We start from the raw sequence: 21,948 nt of genomic DNA, 5'->3' as shown, positions 1-21,948 counted from the left end.
CCACTACCACCACCACCACCAGCATTACCACCCTGTGACTGACCACCACCTTGACGCGACACGTCACACTCCGCGCTCTCAGAGCCTTATAATTCCAAACATCCCCCACAGACGGGACGAGCTTCTTCACAACTTTTTGAACCGCGTTGTCGACACCCCATATACAACAAGCCAGCCATGTACGGCTCTTACGGCTCCTACAGCTCCATGGGCGCTTCGTCCGCTCCTATGGATATTGGCAAGGGCAGCTACCTGTCCACGCCTTCTTACGACTCCAGTTGCGCCTTTCCCAGCTGGCCACGGCGGTCTTCACTCTCCGAGTCCAGCTGCGAGTACAGGGCTACTTCGTTCCTGTCCGACGATGACCTCTTCCCCCAGGACGTCTTCGAGGACGACGCACAGAGCATTGCTAGCAGCTCTAGCACCGCTTCACCACAGCCCGGATCGCCCCAGATTATGACCGAGGCCGACCTGCTCGAGATGCAGCGGGAGCGCATGGCTGCCCAGCGCGAAGTTATGCGCTTGATCATGAGCGAGAAGGAGCGCAGGCGGCAGCAAGCAAAGCGACGAGGCTCTTCGGGTTCCAAGAAGAGCCCAAAGAGCAAGCTCAGCTCTATGACACCGATCACTGAGACTGGAGAGTAGACGTGATCTACCTTGCAACGACTTACACGAACATTCATGAGTAAGCTGACTAATCCCACAGCCTATGCGGCTGCAACCAGACGCTGACCTCTCCTACCAGAACTTAGTAATCTTACACCTAATACTCTATGCCTTCTGTGAAGGCTATACTGCATGCCCGATGAGTCACCGACTCTCGGAGATCTTGCCCCCTATCACGAACATCTTCTGAGCGCATGCGTGTCTGCCGAGACATATGGAGGCAGACATGTTGAACATGCCAACTCGCCTTAATTTGATTGTTGTTTCTTTGACACGCGGCGTGCGAGGTGCCGCCGTGTGTGATGCGGAAGACGGAAGAAGAACACAAACCCGGGAAGCCCCTGTGAGCTTGCGGGAAGTGTAGAGACAGTCACGCTGATCTCTGGCACATGCGTGGAGGATAGATGGTGGACAACAACATCCACTAGGATTGTGCGCCAATGGAATACCGCGTGTGGCGAGGTACCCGCAGCCCCTAGCCGCGGAGGTGAACGAGATGGAGATTCGATACTGCACATTTTATCTGGCATGAGTACAGGGCACCCAGATTACAGAGAGGGTTGGCCGCTGATATGGCGGCCGAGTCTGACAGGGCTTGTGACTGACAGTGGTACTACCTACTGTTTTCACCTACGTTGAGTTTGACCTGCTGTGGCCCAGTAACACAAGGTTGACGGTCGGAGTTCCCATTGGCTTTTTGAGTTGTTGATTCATGGACATATGTGGAGGTGTCGGGCACCTGCCACGGAGTTTTGTTTGGTTCACATGAGATACCACACCTACATAGCATCGATAGCATTGATACCCCCCAGCGAGCATTTGTAATGGAAGTTAAGGATTGCCATTTCTACAAACACATACTACAGTCCAGTTCATTCATGCCTCGCAACGTGCCGCCCGTCTCGCGCTAAAGTAGCCCCCTGCCAGCCATCAAAGCATCTGGCAGGTTCGCGTGCTGAGTGTGAGTGTGACGAAGTTGGGTTATGGGTCTAGGCCGCTTCCTAGATTGGTTGAAATAGGGTTAGACTTCACATAGGCTCAATATCGGCAGTGTGATGGTGGTGAGCAGAGTTGCCGGCCCATCGACAGAGCTGCATGAATTTTGATTCACGGGACAAGGATGGAAGTGTGATCCGTCCTCATAGCGCAGGCATCTCCCGCATCCTTATTCACAGGTCACAAGCAGAAAGCATGGGCTCCCGCCGCCTAGTGCAGCGCGAAGAAGAGTCTTTTGCAACGGCTAGAAGCCCGTAGGCATGAAACAGGTCAAAAGGCTTACAACGGCCGGACATACAGACGAACATACTTATACTCACATGCCCGTTTAGGCATCCCGCTTCTGGCTTCCGGCGCGCCCTAACTAGTCGTGCTCGAAGGCACACCCTCGGGAATAGCTTACACGGTCTGGTCTGCTGTGCTTCAAACCCGTCATGGATTCGTAATCATCTTCATTCTCCTCCCCCCTTCCCTCTCATCTCACTCGCTGGGAGACTGGCTGTGGCTGGTGGGAGGATGAGGAGGAGGGAGGATTTCTCAATCACAGGGTCTCCGAGAATGTCTTGCCTGACCTCCCGCCGAGTGCAGTCACTTGACGGATGTGGACGGATGTGGGGTTGGTAGGCGAGGGCACGCCGGACATCCAATGATGGCGCCGACTCATCGCTGGAGCTTCTCATTTGTCCCACGGCCGATCAAATCAGAGGCGCGCGGCGGCCCTCCCAGACGAGATGGATAGGGTATCCGAGATGGCCGGTTTGGGTGGCCGAGAGAGATGGAGCTCTTGCTCGTGTATCACAAACGTTCGTTCTCAGCATCTGGAACTGTTGGGCCTAGATATATTAGGGGGTGAGGGGGGACTGGAAGGGAACGCCTCCTGATACAAGCCCAGCTGAGGGGTTGATTTGCGGAGGAGCTTGAAGCTGTGAACTCGTTGGGGAGGGTCGTAGATTGATGTGTCTGCCCGCTCGGGAAGCGGTGTTCTCGTCAATGCTGTGAGGCCATTGATTGTTTTATCACGGTTGCGGCGCCCTTTGTTTCAGTGGGATCGGCACGCTTGGACCAGGAGCTTCTTTTTCCAAGGCTGACTGACGACTGGGTTACCAGATATAGAGAGATATTGGTCTATGTACTGACGCCTTTTTCCAGGTGCGGGGGAAGAAAGAGTGTTTGATAAGAGCGAGCCGTTGAGCTTGTGGCGTTCAATATCAAGCCCGTTCTGGATCTCGTCACCAATGCTCATCACATATCATGATAGTCAGTCAGAGCCAGGACCCCCCTCGTCGGTTAGATCTGGCTGGCAAGCACACAAGCCCTGAGAATCACATCGGCATGAATGAATGACTCGACGAGGAGACACGAAGACCGAGATATTGCTGAGTGGGAGGGATGAAGGTCTTCGCAATCGGACTTATGCCCTGCTTTACAAGGCGAGGGAACAGACACCCTGTTCGAGTGTGATGCAAGTGTCAGTGATTGTGATGTGAATTGAGATGTGATGGCCGATTAGTAGCTTTTAGCTCGTCTTCCCTGGTCCTGTCCGATGCTGTTTCCGGTGCTAGCTGTTCTCAGTTCAGTCGCCTCAATACACACAGCACACCCACAACAGCACTTCACTTGCCTGCCAGCCGTGGTGGAGGGGGGCTGATGATGGATCGTTACAGATTGCAGGGTAGCTTTGAGCTTTGAGGCTAGGGTGTGGCAGCTCATCTTCACATCATGCAGCAGCTCCCTAGCTCACGGCTCGCTCTGCCATCTGCTGTAGGGATTCTGGTGATCAATGCCTTTTGATGAGCTCGCGATCCAACTATGGGTCGGGATCTCTGGCTAATCTGTAAAGCAGGATGAGCCCATCTCAGCCCAGTCACTCACTGAGTCAGTCAACCAACAATGTCTTTTGAGGCCTGCCGCGGGAGGCTTTCGATAGAACATACGCAAGCAACGGTTGACAAGGACTGTAGCAAGCAAGGGTAGCGAACATTTCAGATGAAGATTGACCGGGGGAGCGGGAAGCCTATTGTCGCCGAGCAGGGCACTAACACGAACACCCGGTCAAGCCTAGATACACATAACGTTAGCCCTGCACACTTGCACGCAGCTCACACACGGCCAGGCCCTTCTTCCGACATCCCCGCCTTCTTCTCTGCATTAACGTATAGCATATCATGTAAGTCTAAAGCTGAAGAAGCAAGAATGGAAACGGCCAGCCACGCCTCGGTCCTGCAACGGCCTTTATGCCCAATTGTCCTATCACTTCGAGATGGGATCATGTCCTGAGCGGAGTACACAAGGGTGGTGGAGGTAGACAGGTCAATTGAAGATATCATCACCATGTAGAAACAAGGATCATTTTCAGACATTGGAATGTCGTACAGCAACCGGCGAACTCGGTCGAATTGCCTAGCTTGCGTCTTGCAATGCATGGCTGAGACGCCATTACATCAATTGGGCTCACCTTCTCTTCCTGGAGACGAAACTCGCATGTCCGTTGATGGAGGAGACTTCCCATACATCGATTTGCTGGACGAGGGCGTGCCACAGCATACGAGCTGTAAGGTACGGAGGTTTCCAAAGAGAAGGGCTCTCTACTTGACCTGGTTGCTGCCCAGGTCTGAGACATCACACAACCGTACGACAGACGCAATGGCGGGTATCCGATGGAGGTAGAAGAGAATGCCTTTCATGCAGCCCCCCGATGTGAGTTGCTTTTGCGGCCGCGGGGTAGTTAACCGTCCCATGCATCCCGCGGCGCACGCACGCACACATGCACACATCGTGGCCCACAAGGTAGCAATGCATCATGTCTTTTCAAGGTACGTGAGCCGGTGTGGATGTGGACGTGGATGTGGCTAGGTAAATTGAATTCGCCATTGATTTTTTTTTTTTTTCACACCCCAATTCCCTCGCGAATCACGATGTGGCGGCTTACCCGAGATTGACATTGGCGAAATAGAACTATGCTTGGGTTGCAGAGCCGGCCGAGAACGCCATCAACACGGGGCGAAGGAAGAATTGGGCCACGAGGGAAAAGGCAATGGAGGGGCTGTTATCAATCGGGCCAAGACAGGAAGAAGCCTCCTTTCGAGCCGAGATAACGGTTTCTTGCGAACCGCAGCTTTCACAGCTAGAAGCAATGCCTGTGCCTGGTCCCTTCAACCCCTCAACGGTTGAGATCCGGTGCTTTGCACTTGAAGGTCCGGATGGTATCCACGTTGGATGATTGGAAAGGGTCGCACTGACACAATCAAATCGGATCTTTCTAGCCAGGTACGGTTCCTGTGCGTGCGTGCGTGAAGGGTGGTAGGGCAAGAGTGTGGGTGGGTTAATCTGTTAATCTGATTCAATAGAGTCTGTGTGTTGGAGCTTTGGATGTCGGCTTGAAACTGAGCTGCAGGTCTAGTTATTTGTTTCGTCCTCTCTCGAAGGGGTTTGACCTTCGAAGAGTTGCTGCTTTGACAACAGCACTGCAACCCCAACATCCTCTTCCAACTCCAACCCCCGAACACGCCAACGGCTTTGCATCTTACAACCGGACCTGGCAGACAGACACGACAAGACAAGACAGAGTGAGGTCATTCGGCTCTTCGTTCGGCTTACCTGTGACATATAACCGCTGCTAGCCAGTCCCGCTTCCTAAATATCATCGTCGTCTTTTGCTCTCCACCACAGTCTAGTCGAAGACGGTTCGATCCGCAGAGGAAGGAAACGGACTGGCGAGCTCGGTTCATGCTCGATGGCAAGAGCAGGTCACGGGTACATCCTGGACAGCATCAAGCCACCCAACAGGCGGCCGAGGGACAATGGTATTGTGTACTCGAGAACCCTCGAGAAAGCAGAAACGAGGACAGGCGGGAAGGGAGGAGGTGAACAAGTGGATAATAGCGCAGGATGTAAGGTGCGGAGACGAAGGGGGGGTTGGGCGCCAACCCATGTCTGGTGGTGATGAAGCTGTTGATTGGCCCGAGTTCGAACGATTCTGCAGGGGGGCCCTGGAGAGAGGCGGCCAATCAGGCACCGGAGCGTTGCTCCCTCAAGTGGAGGGGCGCTTAACGTCAAGCCTTCTGCTTCCCCCTCCATCTACACGTCCAACCACACTTCCTCAAGGCACTCGGAGCTTGTGGGAATGAGACCGTCTAGCGAGGCCTAGCTCTACCCATTTCGAAGGCGAACAACAGCAGCAAAAGCAGCATATCTCGCCCGCCCTGCCCTGGCTCCCGGGGGTCGGGAACCCTGGATAGCAGGCCAACGGACGAGGCGTCTCGTTTGTCATGCCATGATGCTCATCAATGCTCTGTTCGCGCGGGCGACGGGGACCAGATAGCGAGATGCTCGTCAATCCAATGGTCGTCATCTTCGATCCATGTAAGGTACGACGCACTGTGCTTGCTGCTGTCCCTCCCCATCCTGTACTATGTACTGCATAGTAGGGGCACTCTGGGACTCCATACGCTGCGGAGTTTTTGGCCGTCGTTCTGGGAAAGCTACTGGCTCGCCTGCAGACCTGTCAGCGGTTGACTCTTTTCGTTTCTGAGTTTCCCACTGTGAACGATACACGCATGCACGCACCCACATGACTTAGACACCGCCCGAAATAGAGCCAGAGCGGTGTATGTAAGTAAGGCAGGCAAACCGTGAAGCCCTGCACGGACTAGAAGGTCTAGTCTGTGATATTCTTATATCGCAGGCTGTTCAGATGACAATGATGGGCCAGCAGGAAACAGCAGAGCGGAGGCTAAATATGGAGCAAATATCGATTTGCTGTATCATGTACGCCAATGAGCTACTGCGTTGTGCATGGGGGGTTCAATGTACCCATGGCCACTAACGACCCTTGGAGCTACGATTGCCTCTTTCTCACGGCTACTTGGCTTTCGGCATGCTGTGGCTTTCTCCAATCCCTGTTCCGCTGCTGGGGTCTCTGCTGCCATGCAGCGCCTTAGCTTAAGCAGATGAGCCGGTCCGTATCCGCTCCAGATTTCACCGTTCCTGCTCTTCTCTGCCTAGGTAGGTCCCTTGTCTGGCCTGTCCTGTGCGGTGCTGTGCAGCACACTTCGAGGTGTGATGCGAGTGCGCTACCCTAGTCCGGCTCTAGTCCACAAGGGCATGGCACGGCATGGCATGAGCATGGACATGGGCATACTCGACTTCAATGGAGCAACAGAGCTCTAATTTTATATGCCTTCTCCGATCGTCCACTGACAGGCCTCGCCTCGTCGACTTAGGCGCTCAACTCTCAGTACCTCGAGCGTGTAGACTAACATGACTTATTTGCTCCCGCACACCCCCCCAGTCCGATCCAGTCCAGTCCAGTCCAGCCGGCCTCTCTTCATGTGCCCGTTTCCCTCCTCTCCCCTTTGCCCTCTCCGCAACTGCAACTGCAACTCTCCTTGACCTTCTTGCATCCGGCCTGGCTAAACCCGCACACGACATCTTCCCCCCAAGGCTGTTGCTGCAAGAAGAGAAGAGCGAGAAAGACAGAGACAAGCGCCCGGTGTTTCCCTGCCTGTGCATTCTCTCCTATCTTGCCCATCGAGTATAACCTCTGCTGCCGCGCACACGGCGCGGGTAACCTATAGCTGAGAGACGGTTGCCGCCGCTCACCTACACCACCTTCTGCGCCTACAGCGTCTCATCCCATTTTGCCGTGCGACTCCAAAGCCGGTCTGACTTAATCCCACCCTCCTCCTCTTTTTACCTTTCCTCTCGTCTTTTTCCTTTCCGTCCAATTTGCTCCCGTACATCCAAGACACAAGGTCGAGAACACAAGAGGAGGGCCAACCCCGCGCCGTCTGCCGAGTATTGGAGTATTACACGGCAGCAGCAATTACCATCTTGGTCAGCATCGAGTTACCGTATCCGATCGTGGGTTCTGCCGCATAGAACGTGGGAAGCGGCGAGGAGTCCGGGAACGGACAGGAAATTGTTCCATGTGATGATTGGGGTCCGAACTGTGTAGCCTCATCGCTCGTCTCTGGTTCGTTGCGATATTGTCCGCGTGTCCCGGAGGTAGACGTCTCACCTACCGCTTGGTATGTGCAACCCATCTCCTTGTGTGCCGCCGCTTGTCTTATTGTTGCTGCATTCGAGAAGCTCGGGTTGAGCACTGGCTGCAAACCTCCACCGAAGAGGGCTTCCACCGTATGCAGGTGCCCGGCTAACACCGTCTTTTTTGCCTTGACACAGATAACACACGACCACAAAGAGAAGAGGATATCACAGTCGCCATGTCCTCCTCCGCTCATCTGTCGAGGACCCGCTCGACATCGAGTCCCATGTCATCGAGAGGGAAAGCAACCAATATGGAGGACTTTACTATGTCGCCGGGGAGCATCCTACGTTACTTTGAGCCAACAGCTGCCACGGCGGCCATGTTCCTCTATGCTCAAGGCAACTCAATCGTATGCTGTCACCATGACACTTTGACGATAGAAAGGAGATTCTCCAGGCATTCAGACGAGGTTCAGCTTCTGGCTGTTGATAATCAGAGTGAACAAGGCGGCGGAAGACTGGTAGTCAGTTATGACGCTGGCCAGACAGCAATCGTTTGGGACATAATGACAGGAGACGAAGTCGCCCGATTTGCTTCGTATGAACACCTCACCGTCGCGGCGTGGATGCGCAATGGAAATGTCGCTTTTGGTAAGGATGCTTGCCATTCTCATAGTTAGGACTCATTGACAATTTGTAGGTAACACACAAGGCAACATCATCTTATTTGAGCCGACGACGTCGGAACACATTTCTGCAAGAACAATCGATCAAATAGCAGTCACAGCCCTTGCGCCATCTTCAGACTGCCGAACATTCGCGATTGGGTAGGTTTCCCTTGATGAATGCCACCCCCTCAATCGGCGAGCGGCTGACCAATCCCAGTTATCAAAACGGTTCACTTTTGATCGCGACTCTTCAGCCTAGGTTCACGATTCTACACAATTTAACTACTTCTAGGTCTCCGTCACCAATTGTGACGCTTGCCTGGCATGCCTCTTCATCACGGCAAAAGTCGGACATGCTGGCTGCGCAGACCAATGATGGCGATCTGCGAGTCTGGAGTGTTACAAAGTCATATAATGCCGCCGATCCTGCGAAGGTGGTTAGAATACTAAAGAAGACCGAAAACTACTTGTCCGGGCCAAATTGGGCCGGATGGTCAAAGAACGGCCGTATCATCCAGTATTCCGAGTCGTAAGTATCTCTGCCTCATTTTGTAGTCCTGTTTTTGCATAGTGGCTGACGTACGATTTAAGCGCTACTTTGTCTTGGGATGTGCGGACCAAGCACGTCACCTATGACAATATCCCGACTCTTGAGCATGTTCGTGGCCTCGCGCTTTACGGACCAGGTGCCAGCCTCTTCACCCTGGGAGCCAACAACACTGTCCAGCAATTCGATTTGAATGCACCTGCTGTGATAGTTGCAAATGTTCAGCACCCGGCCAATCTGCTACCACCATCCCCACCTGTATCTATTGAAGAGCAGGACAAGAGCGCAGCTGCCAGTGCTTCAGACTCCGAAACAGGTTCGATTCATATTAGTGCTGACATTTCAGAGAGCGAAGACGATGGGAGGTCACCATTCGCCCGTTTCGTGACTGCAGGTGAGCTGGTATCTGATCAAGAAGAGCCATACCGGACAGCGTCCTCGGCCTCCAGCCGTAGTGGGATGTCAAGCATAACAGAGTCATCAACCAGCTCTAGGACACCAGGACGACAAGGCGGTTCGATCGCTTCTCGCGGTCTGACTGAGAACACTTACATCTCAGCTGGTTCATCTATGCGATCATCTGCTGTCCCCTACCATGAGCCCAAGCGAGACAGAGACTCTTTCTCGATAAGCAGCCTTAGCTCCGTGTCTGTGGGATCTTCCGGTTATCATCGTCGGCATCGGCCGTCACGTCTTCGCCATGAGATTCCCCGCAGCCCCGAAGATTCGAAAGTTGCGGAGCTTTTTAAATTCACCAAAAGTCGTCTAAGCGATGTCCCTTACAAGCGGCCGCCCATGGTTGACAGCAGTCGTCTGACGAACGATGACCTCCGCCGTCAAATGCTTAGCACGATTTTTGGTTGGAACAAGGAGGTTGATGACCTTGTGCGAGATGAGATGAGCCGCCACCCTCAGGGCTCGCCTAGCAGAATTCTTCTGGCGAAGTGGCTCGGTGACATTGATCCGGATATCATCACCACCAGCTCCGAGAACATGACTTCTTCTGATTGGATGCTTTTGGCCTTGAGTGGCATTGGCGGACAAGCTTCGCAGCACAAGCTTGGCCGTGCCTACATTCAACGACTACTTGAACATGGCGATGTCCATGCTGCAGCAACAATTATGATTGGCATGGGTGACCATACCGACGCTGTTGAGATTTATATCTCGCACAAGAAGTTCTTGGAGGCGCTAATTCTGACCTGCTTGTTCTTCCCGTCCGTCTGGGAACGACAAGCCCAGATCATCAAGAAATGGGGCAGTTGGGCTGTACAGCACGGTCATCAACAACTGGCCATACGATGGTGAGTTGCCTATATTCGCCCTTGATAACGGATCACAAACTAACATCTTTATCAGTTTTGCATGCACTGGACAGGAATCCACAGAGCCCTGGTCGTCTCCATCGGCAGCCCAGGTCAACTTTCAGTCCATTCACCCCAGCATTCCCGAAATTCTCAGCCCTCCATTGTCGCCTCCGGGTTTGAATCGTGGTCCCATGCGAAGCATTGCTAAGACATCAGCCTTGAAGTTGATCACGTCTTTTGGAGATCAAGCTGAAAAATCTAAATTCTTCTCCGGAGACAATGGTGGACAGACACCTATTGCTGCTGGAGTTACCCCAATTGCTGAGTCCGCGGTTTCTCCAGGAGGCCACGAAGCCGCTACAGCCCTTCTCCGACCATCTTCACGTAGCGCTTTCAACACGCCAAGCTCTGCAAGATCTCAGGCTACTACCTTCAGCCGCGGTCGCCTGCCTTCAATCGGAGAGATGCCCAACGATGCTAATCCTCGCCATGCGTTAAAGACTGCTGGTCTGCCACCGGCAAACCCGCCAGTGGTTCAAGCCGACGAGGCTAACCTGACAATGGGACTCGCTTTGGCCAGAGCCGCGACCGCCAGTCCGATGATGATGAGGGACTCGCATCGTAGGAAGGAACCTCCTCCACCATCGCCCTCCCCAGCATCTATGGCAATGCTCATGGATGGCGGTCGTCATAGCCGTAATGGCGCCAGGGCACGCAAGCCGGAGACTGTCCAGGCGCTGCACCTAGAGAACATTGACACTGCTGTAGCTGGTGATGTGACGTCCCCAGAACCGTCTGTCGCATCCTCCACTCGCTATCATTACCCGACAAGACTTCGTCGTGGACCCGGCTCTGTGGCTAGCTCTGTAACTTCCGCTTCCAGCGTTGCTAAGAGCCATCGTGGACATCACCACGGCGGTGGCAAGAGCCTGGATGACTACATCAATTCCCTCGAGGCTGCGAAAACCAAAACACGCCAAAGCAGCCGCGAGGGCCGCGCCAAGGGTCGGGATAGCAGCAAGACCAGAAAGACAACTTCTCGCGAGCGATCCGGTGAACGCGGCCGAGGCATCTCTCGATCCTTCACTCCAAAGGCTGGAAAACGCTCACCACGCTCCCCGGTGCCCATGTCTCCTGAGGATCTGCTAAATCTCAGCACACCGAGACTCCCTGAGACGAAGTTTGATGAGTATGGCCAGCCAATGCCTGATGTCGAAGTTGAGCCTCTCACTGTGAAGAAAGCCTCCAGCGTCATTCGCCATTCCTCCAAGACAAGAGTAGCGAGCCGCAACTCCAGTCGTGGAGCTCGTGACAGACGCCCGACTCCTCTGGAAATTCCACGTGGCCGAAGCAACACAAGAGACGGTTCGGCGATTAGGTCGCCCTCCTCACCAGTTCCCATGTCTGCTGGCGCTCAACACTTCTATGGCTCTGAGGACGAGGAGGACTTGAAGATGGCCAGGGAACAACAAGAGGCTTTCCGCAACAGGCATAATCGCAGCACTAGCCGCGGTTTACGTGAGCCATCTCCGGGGTCACTCAGGGCTCGGGAGCGGTCTGAGAGTCGTCGTCGATTCAAGCCTGCTACTCCTGGTCCGCTGCCGGCCCATGCTGGTGATCTGAGGGCGATGAAGGATGAGAGGCAACTGAAGAAGGAAGCTGCTGCTCGTGAACTTGAAGAGCGTCGCATGTCTCTTGCCAGGCGCGCTCTGGCTCCTGCTATCCCTCATCCGGACCAACTTTCGCCAGCCATTTCTCGCCCGCCCTCTGCCTTTGAGCTGCCCAGCACGACCTTTGTCCCGCCAAATCAGCTGCCTACTCGCAGTCACACAGCCGATCCTGAGAGGCAGCAGATGAGCGAGAGGGCTAGGAGTATGTATGCTAACCAGTCGCGTGCGGCAATCGGTCTCCCTGCCACTCCCAAGGCTATGCGTTTGGTCATGGACTCCCAAGGAACGCTACCGGTAGTGCCACCCATTCCAGCGTCCTTCGCACAGGCCTCATCTCCTTCATCATCCAGACAGAGCTCTCCAAAGAAGACAGAGGAGGAGCCCGTGCCACCTGCAGCCGAGCCCACGTTGACTTTGCTGCCATCGACGGTGTATCAACCTCCGTCTCGGCCGCCAATTTCGCGCTGCATGTCCGCTCCGCCAGAGGAGCCTGTTGCAACCGTGCGAGGCAGCGCGGGTACATCGACCAGAGTCTCTCGAGGCCATTCCATCAGGAAACTTAGCACACCTGATGCTCATGAGGTCAACTTCCCGCGGACCATTGACGGTATGATCGAGGCGAACCGGAGCTCGCGTCGCCCATCCCGAGAGGACCAGATCCCGCCGCCTCCACCACCGCCGCCCATGCTAAAGGAGCTGCAGCATCTTGCCATCCCCCCACCTCCACCACCCGCTCCTTTGCCCTTTAATCAGGGAGGCAAGCCAGTGGTGTATGGAGGACAGGCATCCGGCATGATCGAGATTGTCATGGACGATGACGCACCGTCTGCTGCCGCTATTGACACCAGTGTACCTATTCTGTCACCTCCAGCACCTCCTTCGTCGCGAAATCATCATCGGGGACGCAGCAGTGTAGACCAGAGCATTAGTGGACGTATTTCACGAGCTACTGAGCGCATGAGATCTGCTAGCCGAGGCCGCAACAGCTCCTCCGTGGTGCATCGGACAAAATCCCCAGAGGGCATGGTTGCTCCTTATGAGAGTATTCCTCCTCCTGTCAGCTTCCAGACTCGTGCCGAGTTGCGATCACCGATAGAGCAGCGCAATCCCCATGATCTGCCTACAGGTCTCCTACCGAACGACTTGATCTGAGAGACTCTAAACCCGTTTCCATCGCCCTAGCCTATTTTGCATTCCATACACAACAATCCTTCTCGCACCGAATTCGCAATTACTTCGATTCTTGCATGGCGACTGGCGTTTTCCTTGAACTTGATACCAAACCCCTCGATGACGGACAGATCACACATACACGCACAGGGGATTCAGAAGACTTTGACAACGCTGCCTTTTGAGCCTTTTTGGCTCCGGTCATGATATTCCTTTCTACACGTTCGAACTTCACAACCCCTATCGGCAGCATGGGGCTATCTAACGACTAGCATTTCTCGAAACGACGACACCGAAAAATCATCATCATTATCATCATCATCATCATTGCCATCGCAGCTCTTTTATTAGAATGCTTGTATAATTCAAGTCCATCCTTATCCATCCCGTTACACCGCAGCATTTTACCTCTGTTTCGAGCATGCTTTCTACTACCTTTTCTGCCTTCAAGACGACTTTATGACCAAATCAGGGGAGATTGAACCGGAGGAAGAAGAATGAGAGGGAAAGAAAGAGAAAGAGCATACACGCGCAAATGTATTTTAGTTTCGCAAACTTCTTACGAGGGGACGATGGGAAACGGGAAAGAAAGTCTCTTGGAGAGAGGAGGGGGGCCACCGACACAAGGTTGACAACAATTTTGGAGGCGATAACAGAGAAACAAACCCACCCACCAGACCTAAGAGAGGCTGTCAAAAATTGAGCTCGGAAGGGTATAGGTATAATGCTGCCTCACGGCATCTTATTCAGATCTTTTGGAGATTGATTTTATGAATTCTTGAGGAAAGCGGTCCTTGAAGCAAGTAGTGGTAGTATCAATGACGGTGATTTTTTTGGACAATATTGTTTATATGGCAGAGAAAACAAATGTTGATGCGTCACGTTTAGAAGTCTTTGTGAACTGTGACTCTTTGAAGCTATCACGACTATCAGATGAATGGCTCCCAAAACAAGCAGCAGGTTACTTGAACCCTTATAAGTGCTGCCGACCGACATTTACGAAGAAAATAGGGGGGATAAATCAGACCGACTTTATCTGCGTTGAGTGTTTATCTAATATTTGCTTGAGGAACGAAAGGGAGGGAGAAAAAAAATAAAAAAAGGAGTTGACACCTCCATCTCAGCCCACTACTCCAAGCCCCTAACGATCGTAATCCAGCGCGCCATGCGACAGTGAAGATGCCTCTGCAGAGTGAGACCTCCCTCAAGAATCATCTTCATTGCTTAGGACCACACCAAGCGATCGCAGGTTACCCGTGCGAGTGGGTGGTCACTGCGGCATTCGCGCTGGGCGACATTAGGGGGATCTGAACGGACATGGAGCAGCAGAAGGAGAATTTTGAGAGCCTTCTACCGAAATGACCACTACAGCCAAAAATTTCAGCCCGTTTTTAGCCTTATGTACCTTGCGCTGAAATCACGTGATTAGGCGCCGACCCTTCCTTAGCTCTATCACTGCTCATTGAGACGCGAGTATCTCGTCTAATTCATGTAGAACTCCTCTGCACCATATGCGTGGCAGCATGCTCGTTATCAGAGCGTCTTGGCCTCACATATCGCTTTCTCATACACGATGATACCACGATAGCAATTGCACACTTAACTCGCAAAGTTGTGCTGTCCTTTCCAAGACTGCCGGGCAGAATCGAATCGAGTCGACCGAGAAAAGCCAGCATGCTCACCACGGCACCGCATTTACATGTTCGGCGGCCGTCGCCCACGACCGCCGAGTTCACCGTGACCACCTGCCCACCTCTGACGGTCCCGCTACGCCTGCTCCTCGCCACCGTCTTCCTCCTACGCATCGTCGTCGGCCTCGGCGTCGCGCTGCTCATCTACTCCAAGTGGGCACTCTCGCCATATGCCACGCCCTTCCCCGCTCATTATGGGACCTCTCCAGCGCCGCCCGTCTTCTCAGACGCCTTCATCTGGCACGCCGTGTGGACGGCGCACACCTCGCCCGCGGGGGAGTGGTTCTCCCGACTGGCGGCGCGAACACCTGCGTGGGCGCTCCTCTCGGCGTGCGCCGCGCTGCTGTACCTTCTGACGGTGCGCATCCACACAACCGAGTCGCTGCTGGTCCTGCGGGGCTTGGGTATCCAGACCAGTTCGACGGGGGGAACGTATCTGGCCGCGGCAGGCACGCGGTTCATCCCGACAGAGAAGATTCGCGACGTGTTGATCAACGAGGCGTTCCGCGGCTTTGAGGTGCGATATTACCTGGTCGTGGTTGTGGAGGGCGAGGAAGATGTCGTGGTCGTCTTCCCGAAATTGCTCCCCCGGAGGAAGATCGTCGAGACCGTATGGAGGGGCGTCAGGGGCTGTCTGTACGAGCCGGACGCAATTAGGAGACTGGACGAGAAGGGAACGTAGAGGTTCTTATTAGACGGTCTACGTGGGTATCTATCTTGTACTAGACTATGTACATAATACAAAGGGTACCATTGATGTGATCACTCATCCGCGTCATCGTCCACTGATACCGGAGCACCTTTCTTCGCGGCACGCAACTCGCTTCTCCAGTTACCCCTGGCTCGCATCTCCTCGGAATTTGCAAATCCTTTCCGTTGCGCGTACTTATCATTGGTTTCCTCGGGTGTTGGCAGAAAGTGCTTTTGGGACAAGGGGACGTACTTTCCCAAAGGCTTGACCGAGTTGGCGCCCTCGAAAACCTTCACACTCGTCGTTGGCTTCCTCTTTGACACGGCCGTCCGACGCGGATCTGCCTTTGTAAACACCCAGTCCAGCAGACGGTTGGCCAGGATCTCGTCCATCTTCCGCTCTCTCCAAGTCTCCCACAGGTTATCTATCAGGCCCCTGAAGCCGTGCAGGTTGACGGCATCATCTTGGCCTACATAGACCCAATCTAAGGTATCGTCATCTCCTTCCTCGCCCTCTCTGCCAAATATGCAGTCCCATAGGACCAGGGGTTGATCGTCTGCTAGGACATAGTTGGGTTTCCGAGGATATCTCTCGACGTCTAACAGGTCGCTTACGACCGATGGGGATTCAAGGCCTTGCCCAACAAGGAACAGTATGGATACCATGTGTCGGATTTGGTGCCAGAGGAACGCGGAGCCACGGACGTGGAAATAGTATACTTTGGGAAATGTTCCCTCGGCTAACGACGCGGGTCGAAACTGGCTGTCGGATAGAAATGGTATGGATGAATCGATATCTTTTACCTCAACTATGTCCGCCTCGTAGATCCGCCGCACGAAGTTTGTGATCTGCTTGCTAGGGTCTACCTTGCAGAAGTTCCGGAAGTCGTGGAGGCCCTCGTAAAGCTTAGCCGCCTCTCGCATGGCCTCGATATCTAGCCAACCGGGTTTGACCAAATTCCTAGAATTCTGATCATCCATACTGGAAGGCACCGGCGCAAAAGCCGGCAGTGTGAAGAAATATCTGTACTGCCGCTCCCGACACGAGAATCGCGCTGAAAAATCTGGCGGAGGGACTGGACACCATGCGTAAATCCTGATGTCTGGAGGCAGCAGACGGTTCAAGACCTTGCAGTACTCCATCTCCTCCTCCACCGGCAGAGGCGTATCGTCTTCATCGGCTTGGGGGTCTACTGATGCCTCGCCCGCGGCGTCAGCCTCGCCCTCTTGGCCCTCGAGGGACGCTTGTGACGCCTGGACCCTCCGCAACTTGCTACTCCGCACCCTGATGCCAATGACCTGGCCAAAGGCACTGACGCCCCGATCTGTCCGGCCGCATTTGGAGTACTCGAAGGGGCTGAAGTTGACCTCCTCCGGCCGCTCAGGGGCGATGAGGCGAGCCGTGAGCAAAGCCTTCCATATCTCCTCCTCTATGGACGGTGTTTTCCCACCGGACGTGAACTCAAAGCCGCTGTAATTCTTGCCAAGGTATGCAAACTTCAAGGCGATGAGTCGCGTGCAATACCTTGACAGGTCCAACTCCCTCTTCTGCCTCTTTGGCAGTGGTCCCTCAGACTCGGCAGCGGCTCCTTCGGCAGGCTTTTCCGTCTCAGCGGGTCGATTCTTGAGCTCATTCTCAAGCCGTAAGATATGCTCTACCAGCGATTCTTTGGTCCATTTGTTGAAATCCCGGCCTTTCGCCTGTGAGGACGACATCGTCCGTTTGAGATGGCCAGGGCGGCAGGGACCAGCTGCAACTAGAATATCAGATGATCTAAGCAGCCTGGGGGGTTCCCTCAAACTTTTGAATATCCGTAGGCCTGCGATCAATTGTCGAGGCGGCGTCATGCGGTTTGACGACTCACTTAGACAGAGTCACCTCTCACTATTTGACCTAGGTACCCTCAATGAACAGAGTGAGCATTCATTCGCTGAAGTGTATAAAAATTTAGGCGGGTGTGGCTTGTGCGTAGGCTGTGGCTTTGCGCTATTTAAGTCGTTTACTTAAAGGAACCGCATGCTGTCTACCCCAAACCCAGCAACAGCTGACCTGCAAATCTACGTTACTGGACAGTGAGGACATGGAGCCTCAGAAGATCTCAATTCTGCTGCTTGGAGACGAGAAAGTTGGAAAGTCGACATTTTTATCGTATGTGACGACTCAATACCATTTATATATTTCAGGGAATTCACTAACACATCATGTAGGCGGATAAGTCAGGGTGGAGACAAGCTCCAGGGCACTGCGACTGTTGAGCTGCTCAGAGATATCAATCAGCCCTTCATATTTGAGGTACGATTGGGTAAGCGGGACTATAGACTCGAGTTCTACGATACGTCTTGCCCTGAGAGTTGGCGCCTGCTCCAGCCTGACCTCCTCGTGATCTGCTACGACATAAGCCAGCGGCTTAGTCTCATCAACCTCCAGAGAGTGGTGAGTCCAATCCCCTTGTGTCCCTTCCTAAGGCATTTCTTCTGACAGCTATTGCAGTGGATCAAAGAAGCCCGTGCTGCGTTCGAGACGAGGGACGTGCTCCCGATCGTGGTGCTTGGTCTGAAGAGAGACCTACGATCAGAGGATGACCCCAATGGCATTATCTACCCGCAGGAGGGGATCCGAGTGGCCCAGGAGATGAGAGCCGACCAGTACATGGAGTGCTCAGCCGTGACGGGCGAGTTGCTTCAGACAGCGTTCGAAGACATGTGCAAGACGGCCATGAGGACTGCGACAGCCGAGGGCGGCCAAAGCGAGGGAGGCTGCTCGGTGATGTGAGATGTCTCCTAGCAGTAGCCAGAGACATATGCCGGCCAGGATCGCGCTCATCCTTCTATGGACTGCACCGTCTCCTTGTCGGCACCAGCCGCATCACCGCCTTGGTCCTCTCGAGGAGGAAACTGGCCAAGAACTTCAGCGATGATGTTGAGCATCTCGATTTGCTGATCGTCGGTGAACCGCTCTGCCATGTCTTCGACGCAGGTACACAGGACAGCGGCATTGATGGGCCGCAAGTTGAGAATCATGATCATCTCGCCCTTGGTGATGTCGTAGGGCTGGAGCTGCTCCACCAGACGCGTGATGGAGGACGCCTCATATGAAATGGGATCCTGGCTAAGGGGGCTGGGAAAGCTCTCTAGGTAGACCAGCAGCTAGATGAAGGAGTTCAGCCTTTTAGTAAAATCAAGGATCAAGCGCTCAGCTTTCACTCACTTCCTTGACAACGGTTTTCATGTTGGATGGCATACGACGTTTGACGCTGTCGCCTGAGTGCTTGTTGTATCTCTTCTGCTGGTCGACGAGGTGTTGGTAGACCTCGAAGTTGGTCAATACCGCGTTCTGAGACTCGAGGATCTTCATGGTGACGAGTCTGGACAGTTCCCTTCGTAGTAAGGCCTGTCTCACGTGAAGTTTGTTTCTGTATGAGATCCAATCTAAAGATCTAGACGGAAGACCAGCGTAATCTAAGTGGGTGGAGTGGAGTTGCTGGCCAGCCCTGAGGGAAGTGAGGCCGGTATGCCTGTGAAACGAATAAGTTGCGGTCAAAGGTGCACCTCGAGGGAAGAAAACAGTGCCACGGATGTAGAGTACCTGGCTAAAGGTAGTATTGACTACTGAGCTATTGTATGTTTGATCGGATCATTGGTGTTTGCCTCCAGTCGCAATGTCATAGCCGGGCAGGTAAATGGCAGGCATCCCGTAGGTACACTCAATTTTTGCAAGTCGTGCCCCTCCATACTATCAGACTGCCGGGCATACCCACCGAACCTTCCAAGGTTACCTAAGTAAGGTAAGGTAGCTGTGGCCAATGAGACCTGCAGGAAAAAATGTCGCACCCCTCCAGCTGGGCACCTCATCCAGGGATCTCAGTGAGACAAGCTGCCTGGTTGCACTACCTTGCCGTTGCTTACCCAACCTAGGCTTTGTTAGGGTACCTACCTAGGTAAGGTAGACTAAGGTTTTTGGCGGCTGTGGCGACCATTTACACTGCTGCAGCCACAAAACGCGACAGAGAGGAATTTTTTTTTCTGTTCTCCCCCACACTGTAAGTCACCTAGAGCCCCGCGCGCTCTCTCTCGGGGCAGCCACTCAATTGTTCGCTGTATTGTTAGCAGTCCCCCTTCATTGACTCCTCCATGCGCGCTTCGCAGATTTTTGATGACTCGCATCTTGCAACAACATTTGCCCTTCCCTTCCCTTCCCCTTCCCCTTCCTCCTTTTCAGGATGATATCTCTCTAGCAGCCTGACACGAAGCTATTCCCATCTCCTCCTCTTCTCCTCCTCTTTGTTGTAGTCTGGCAGCCCTGCCCCAGATTCATTGTCGCAGAGCTGTCCGTCTGTACTTGAGTGGGCTCTTTTTGATCGCCAACCCTCGGCACTCATTGTGACGTCTTCACCACCGCCCACGAAATCAGCCCCGGTTAAAGCGCCATCGGAGCAAATAGGAAGTGCAGAAAAGCACAGGGCTGCAAACAACAAGACTGCTCTATTCACAATTGGCGATCGACAACCAGGCATCATCTCTGTTTGTTATTGCAGTCCATCTGCGCCTTGGACTTTGTTCCATCTGGTGGCTCCTCGCTTCTATCTACTGACGAGACTTCTTGGCCGGTTGAGCTTCTCCACTGCCTGCCTCTTTTCCCCGAGGCCTTGATCCAAGGGCCTATATCGGCATCACACCCTCTCCCTCTCTTTACCCCTCCAGACCTACCCAGCATCTACAATGGTCCGCAATATTGTCGTCCTTGGAGGCAACTCCCACCCCAGCTTGGTGAATAACATTTGCACCATGCTGGGCGTGCCGCCCTGCAACCGGATCCTAACAAAGTTTTCGGTCGGCGAGAGCCGCTGTGAGATCAAGGACTCTGTCCGAGGCAAAGACGTCTTCATCGTCCAGACAGCCGGCACACAATACACCGAGAGCAGAGTCAATGACCATTTCATGGACTTGTGTATCAGTATGTGACTATCAATCTTCCACTATGAGACAATCTCGTCCAGATCATTTAAGTTCGGCTCACTAACCAAGGACAATAGTGATATCTGCATGCAAGACCGGTTCCGCTAGGCGCGTCACCGTTGTCAGCCCACTGTTCCCATACTCCCGCCAGCCGGACCTCCCATACAACAAAGTCGGCGCCCCGCTGTCAAAACCTCCCTCCGATGTGCCCAAGGACAAATATACTTTTGAGAGTGTCCCGGCCACGCCTGGTCCAGGAATGCCCAAGAGCGCTGGCTTCAGCAACGGTGTCGATATTACCAGGATGTTTAGCAAGACTTCTCTTTCTAACGGGAATGGAAATGCGTCTCCTCGTACCAACGGTGAAGGCTACTTCAGCAGGCAGAATGCGGATGGAACTAATGGTAGGACTCATGCAGGTTCCGTCTCGTCCCAGACCGGCAACTACACCACTCACGATTACGAAAACCCCTCCTTGATCAACTCCTTCCAGGCCAGGCCAGGATACAAGCAGTGGGTCGCACAGGCGGGCACACTGGTCGCCGACCTCCTGACATGCGCCGGCGCAGACCACGTCATCACCATGGACCTCCATGACCCTCAGTACCAGGGCTTCTTCGATATCCCCGTGGATAATCTCTACGGCAAGCCTCTGCTACAGCGGTATATCCAGCAGAACATTCCGGACTACAAGGAGGCCGTGATCGTCAGTCCCGATGCCGGCGGTGCCAAGAGAGCTACGGCCATTGCAGACAGCCTTGGGATGGCTTTCGCCCTCATCCACAAGGAAAGGAGACCTACCAAGATTACCGAACGCCAGAACGCCACCATGATGCTCGTGGGTGATGTGGAGAATCGTGTCTGCATCCTGGTATGTATTAATGCGTCAAAGCCCAACATATGTCTCCAGTGAGCATGGCCTAGGAGACGAGTGTCTCAAGGAAGTTGTCCTAGACTCCCTTCGGCCGATGTGATCTTTCCCCTTCCCCTCATGGAAGTAGATACTGACTCCGTGCTTCAAGGTTGACGACCTTGCGGATACGGCAAACACTATTACTCGAGCTGCTAAGCTCCTGAAGAAGGAAGGCGCGACGTCCGTCTATGCCCTCCTCACCCATGGCGTCCTAAGTGGTGATGCCATTGCCCGCATCAATGCTTCAGCAATCGACAAGGTTATTGTCACCAACAGCGTACCCCAGTACGAGCATCTGCGCGAGTGCTCGAAACTCGACGTCCTAGACATTTCACCAGTCTTCGCAGAAGCCATCCGCCGGGTACACCACGGCGAATCCATTAGTGTCCTCTTCCAACACAATTGAAGTATGGCCTAACAAGACGGCACACCTCTAACCACGTGTGTTGCACATAGGGGATGACCTTTTAGCATTTGGAACTTGCAGTGCTGTTCTGACGTAGGCGCGCGCTCGCAGTCCGCTTTGGCGTTTGTTACTGGAATTTGGGAAATACCGGAAATTTGGCTTTTTAATGGAGTTCGAGTGGCTAGACCTGCCTTGTTCCTTTTCCAACATCAACATCATCCATCATCCACCATCATCATCATCGACATAATCAGCATTGACTCCCCAAAAAGAAAGGAGC

The 21,948-nt window shown here is 53.7% G+C and overlaps 7 protein-coding genes across 7 annotated transcripts; 5 read left to right on the top strand and 2 right to left on the bottom strand.

Moving 5' to 3' along the window:
- Positions 1-207: 207 nt before the first annotated feature.
- On the top strand, positions 208-645 carry UCRPA7_931 (hypothetical protein; the record flags this gene model as incomplete). Its single annotated transcript, XM_007913520.1, has 1 exon — positions 208-645. One exon carries the CDS (start codon positions 208-210, stop codon positions 643-645), a length of 438 nt encoding a protein of 145 aa, XP_007911711.1.
- Positions 646-9,705: 9,060 nt separating this feature from the next.
- UCRPA7_930 (putative idc1 protein) lies at positions 9,706-10,173 on the top strand (the record flags this gene model as incomplete). Its single annotated transcript, XM_007913519.1, has 1 exon — positions 9,706-10,173. The coding sequence occupies one exon, from the start codon at positions 9,706-9,708 to the stop codon at positions 10,171-10,173; it is 468 nt and encodes a 155-aa protein (XP_007911710.1).
- A 4,513-nt stretch (positions 10,174-14,686) lies between these two features.
- UCRPA7_929 (putative phosphatidylinositol n-acetylglucosaminyltransferase protein) lies at positions 14,687-15,385 on the top strand (the record flags this gene model as incomplete). Its single annotated transcript, XM_007913518.1, has 1 exon — positions 14,687-15,385. The coding sequence occupies one exon, from the start codon at positions 14,687-14,689 to the stop codon at positions 15,383-15,385; it is 699 nt and encodes a 232-aa protein (XP_007911709.1).
- An 80-nt stretch (positions 15,386-15,465) lies between these two features.
- On the bottom strand, positions 15,466-17,109 carry UCRPA7_928 (putative pseudouridine synthase 3 protein; the record flags this gene model as incomplete). Its single annotated transcript, XM_007913517.1, has 1 exon — positions 15,466-17,109. One exon carries the CDS (start codon positions 17,107-17,109, stop codon positions 15,466-15,468), a length of 1,644 nt encoding a protein of 547 aa, XP_007911708.1.
- A 191-nt stretch (positions 17,110-17,300) lies between these two features.
- On the top strand, positions 17,301-18,166 carry UCRPA7_927 (putative rho-like small protein; the record flags this gene model as incomplete). Its single annotated transcript, XM_007913516.1, has 4 exons — positions 17,301-17,309; positions 17,433-17,542; positions 17,602-17,827; positions 17,885-18,166. 4 exons carry the CDS (start codon positions 17,301-17,303, stop codon positions 18,164-18,166), a joined length of 627 nt encoding a protein of 208 aa, XP_007911707.1.
- Positions 18,167-18,213: 47 nt separating this feature from the next.
- On the bottom strand, positions 18,214-18,748 carry UCRPA7_926 (putative rna polymerase iii subunit c17 protein; the record flags this gene model as incomplete). The annotated part of the gene is made up of 2 exons (XM_007913515.1): positions 18,214-18,540; positions 18,602-18,748. 2 exons carry the CDS (start codon positions 18,746-18,748, stop codon positions 18,214-18,216), a joined length of 474 nt encoding a protein of 157 aa, XP_007911706.1.
- A 1,364-nt stretch (positions 18,749-20,112) lies between these two features.
- On the top strand, positions 20,113-21,668 carry UCRPA7_925 (putative ribose-phosphate pyrophosphokinase protein; the record flags this gene model as incomplete). The annotated part of the gene is made up of 3 exons (XM_007913514.1): positions 20,113-20,347; positions 20,427-21,220; positions 21,372-21,668. The coding sequence occupies 3 exons, from the start codon at positions 20,113-20,115 to the stop codon at positions 21,666-21,668; spliced, it is 1,326 nt and encodes a 441-aa protein (XP_007911705.1).
- Between the last annotated feature and the right edge of the window lie 280 nt (positions 21,669-21,948).

Source organism: Phaeoacremonium minimum (genome assembly GCF_000392275.1).
Source record: "Phaeoacremonium minimum UCRPA7 unplaced genomic scaffold PA7_03_scaffold_44, whole genome shotgun sequence".
NCBI lineage: Eukaryota > Fungi > Ascomycota > Sordariomycetes > Togniniales > Togniniaceae > Phaeoacremonium > Phaeoacremonium minimum.
This window is presented reverse-complemented; position numbering and strand designations above follow the sequence as displayed.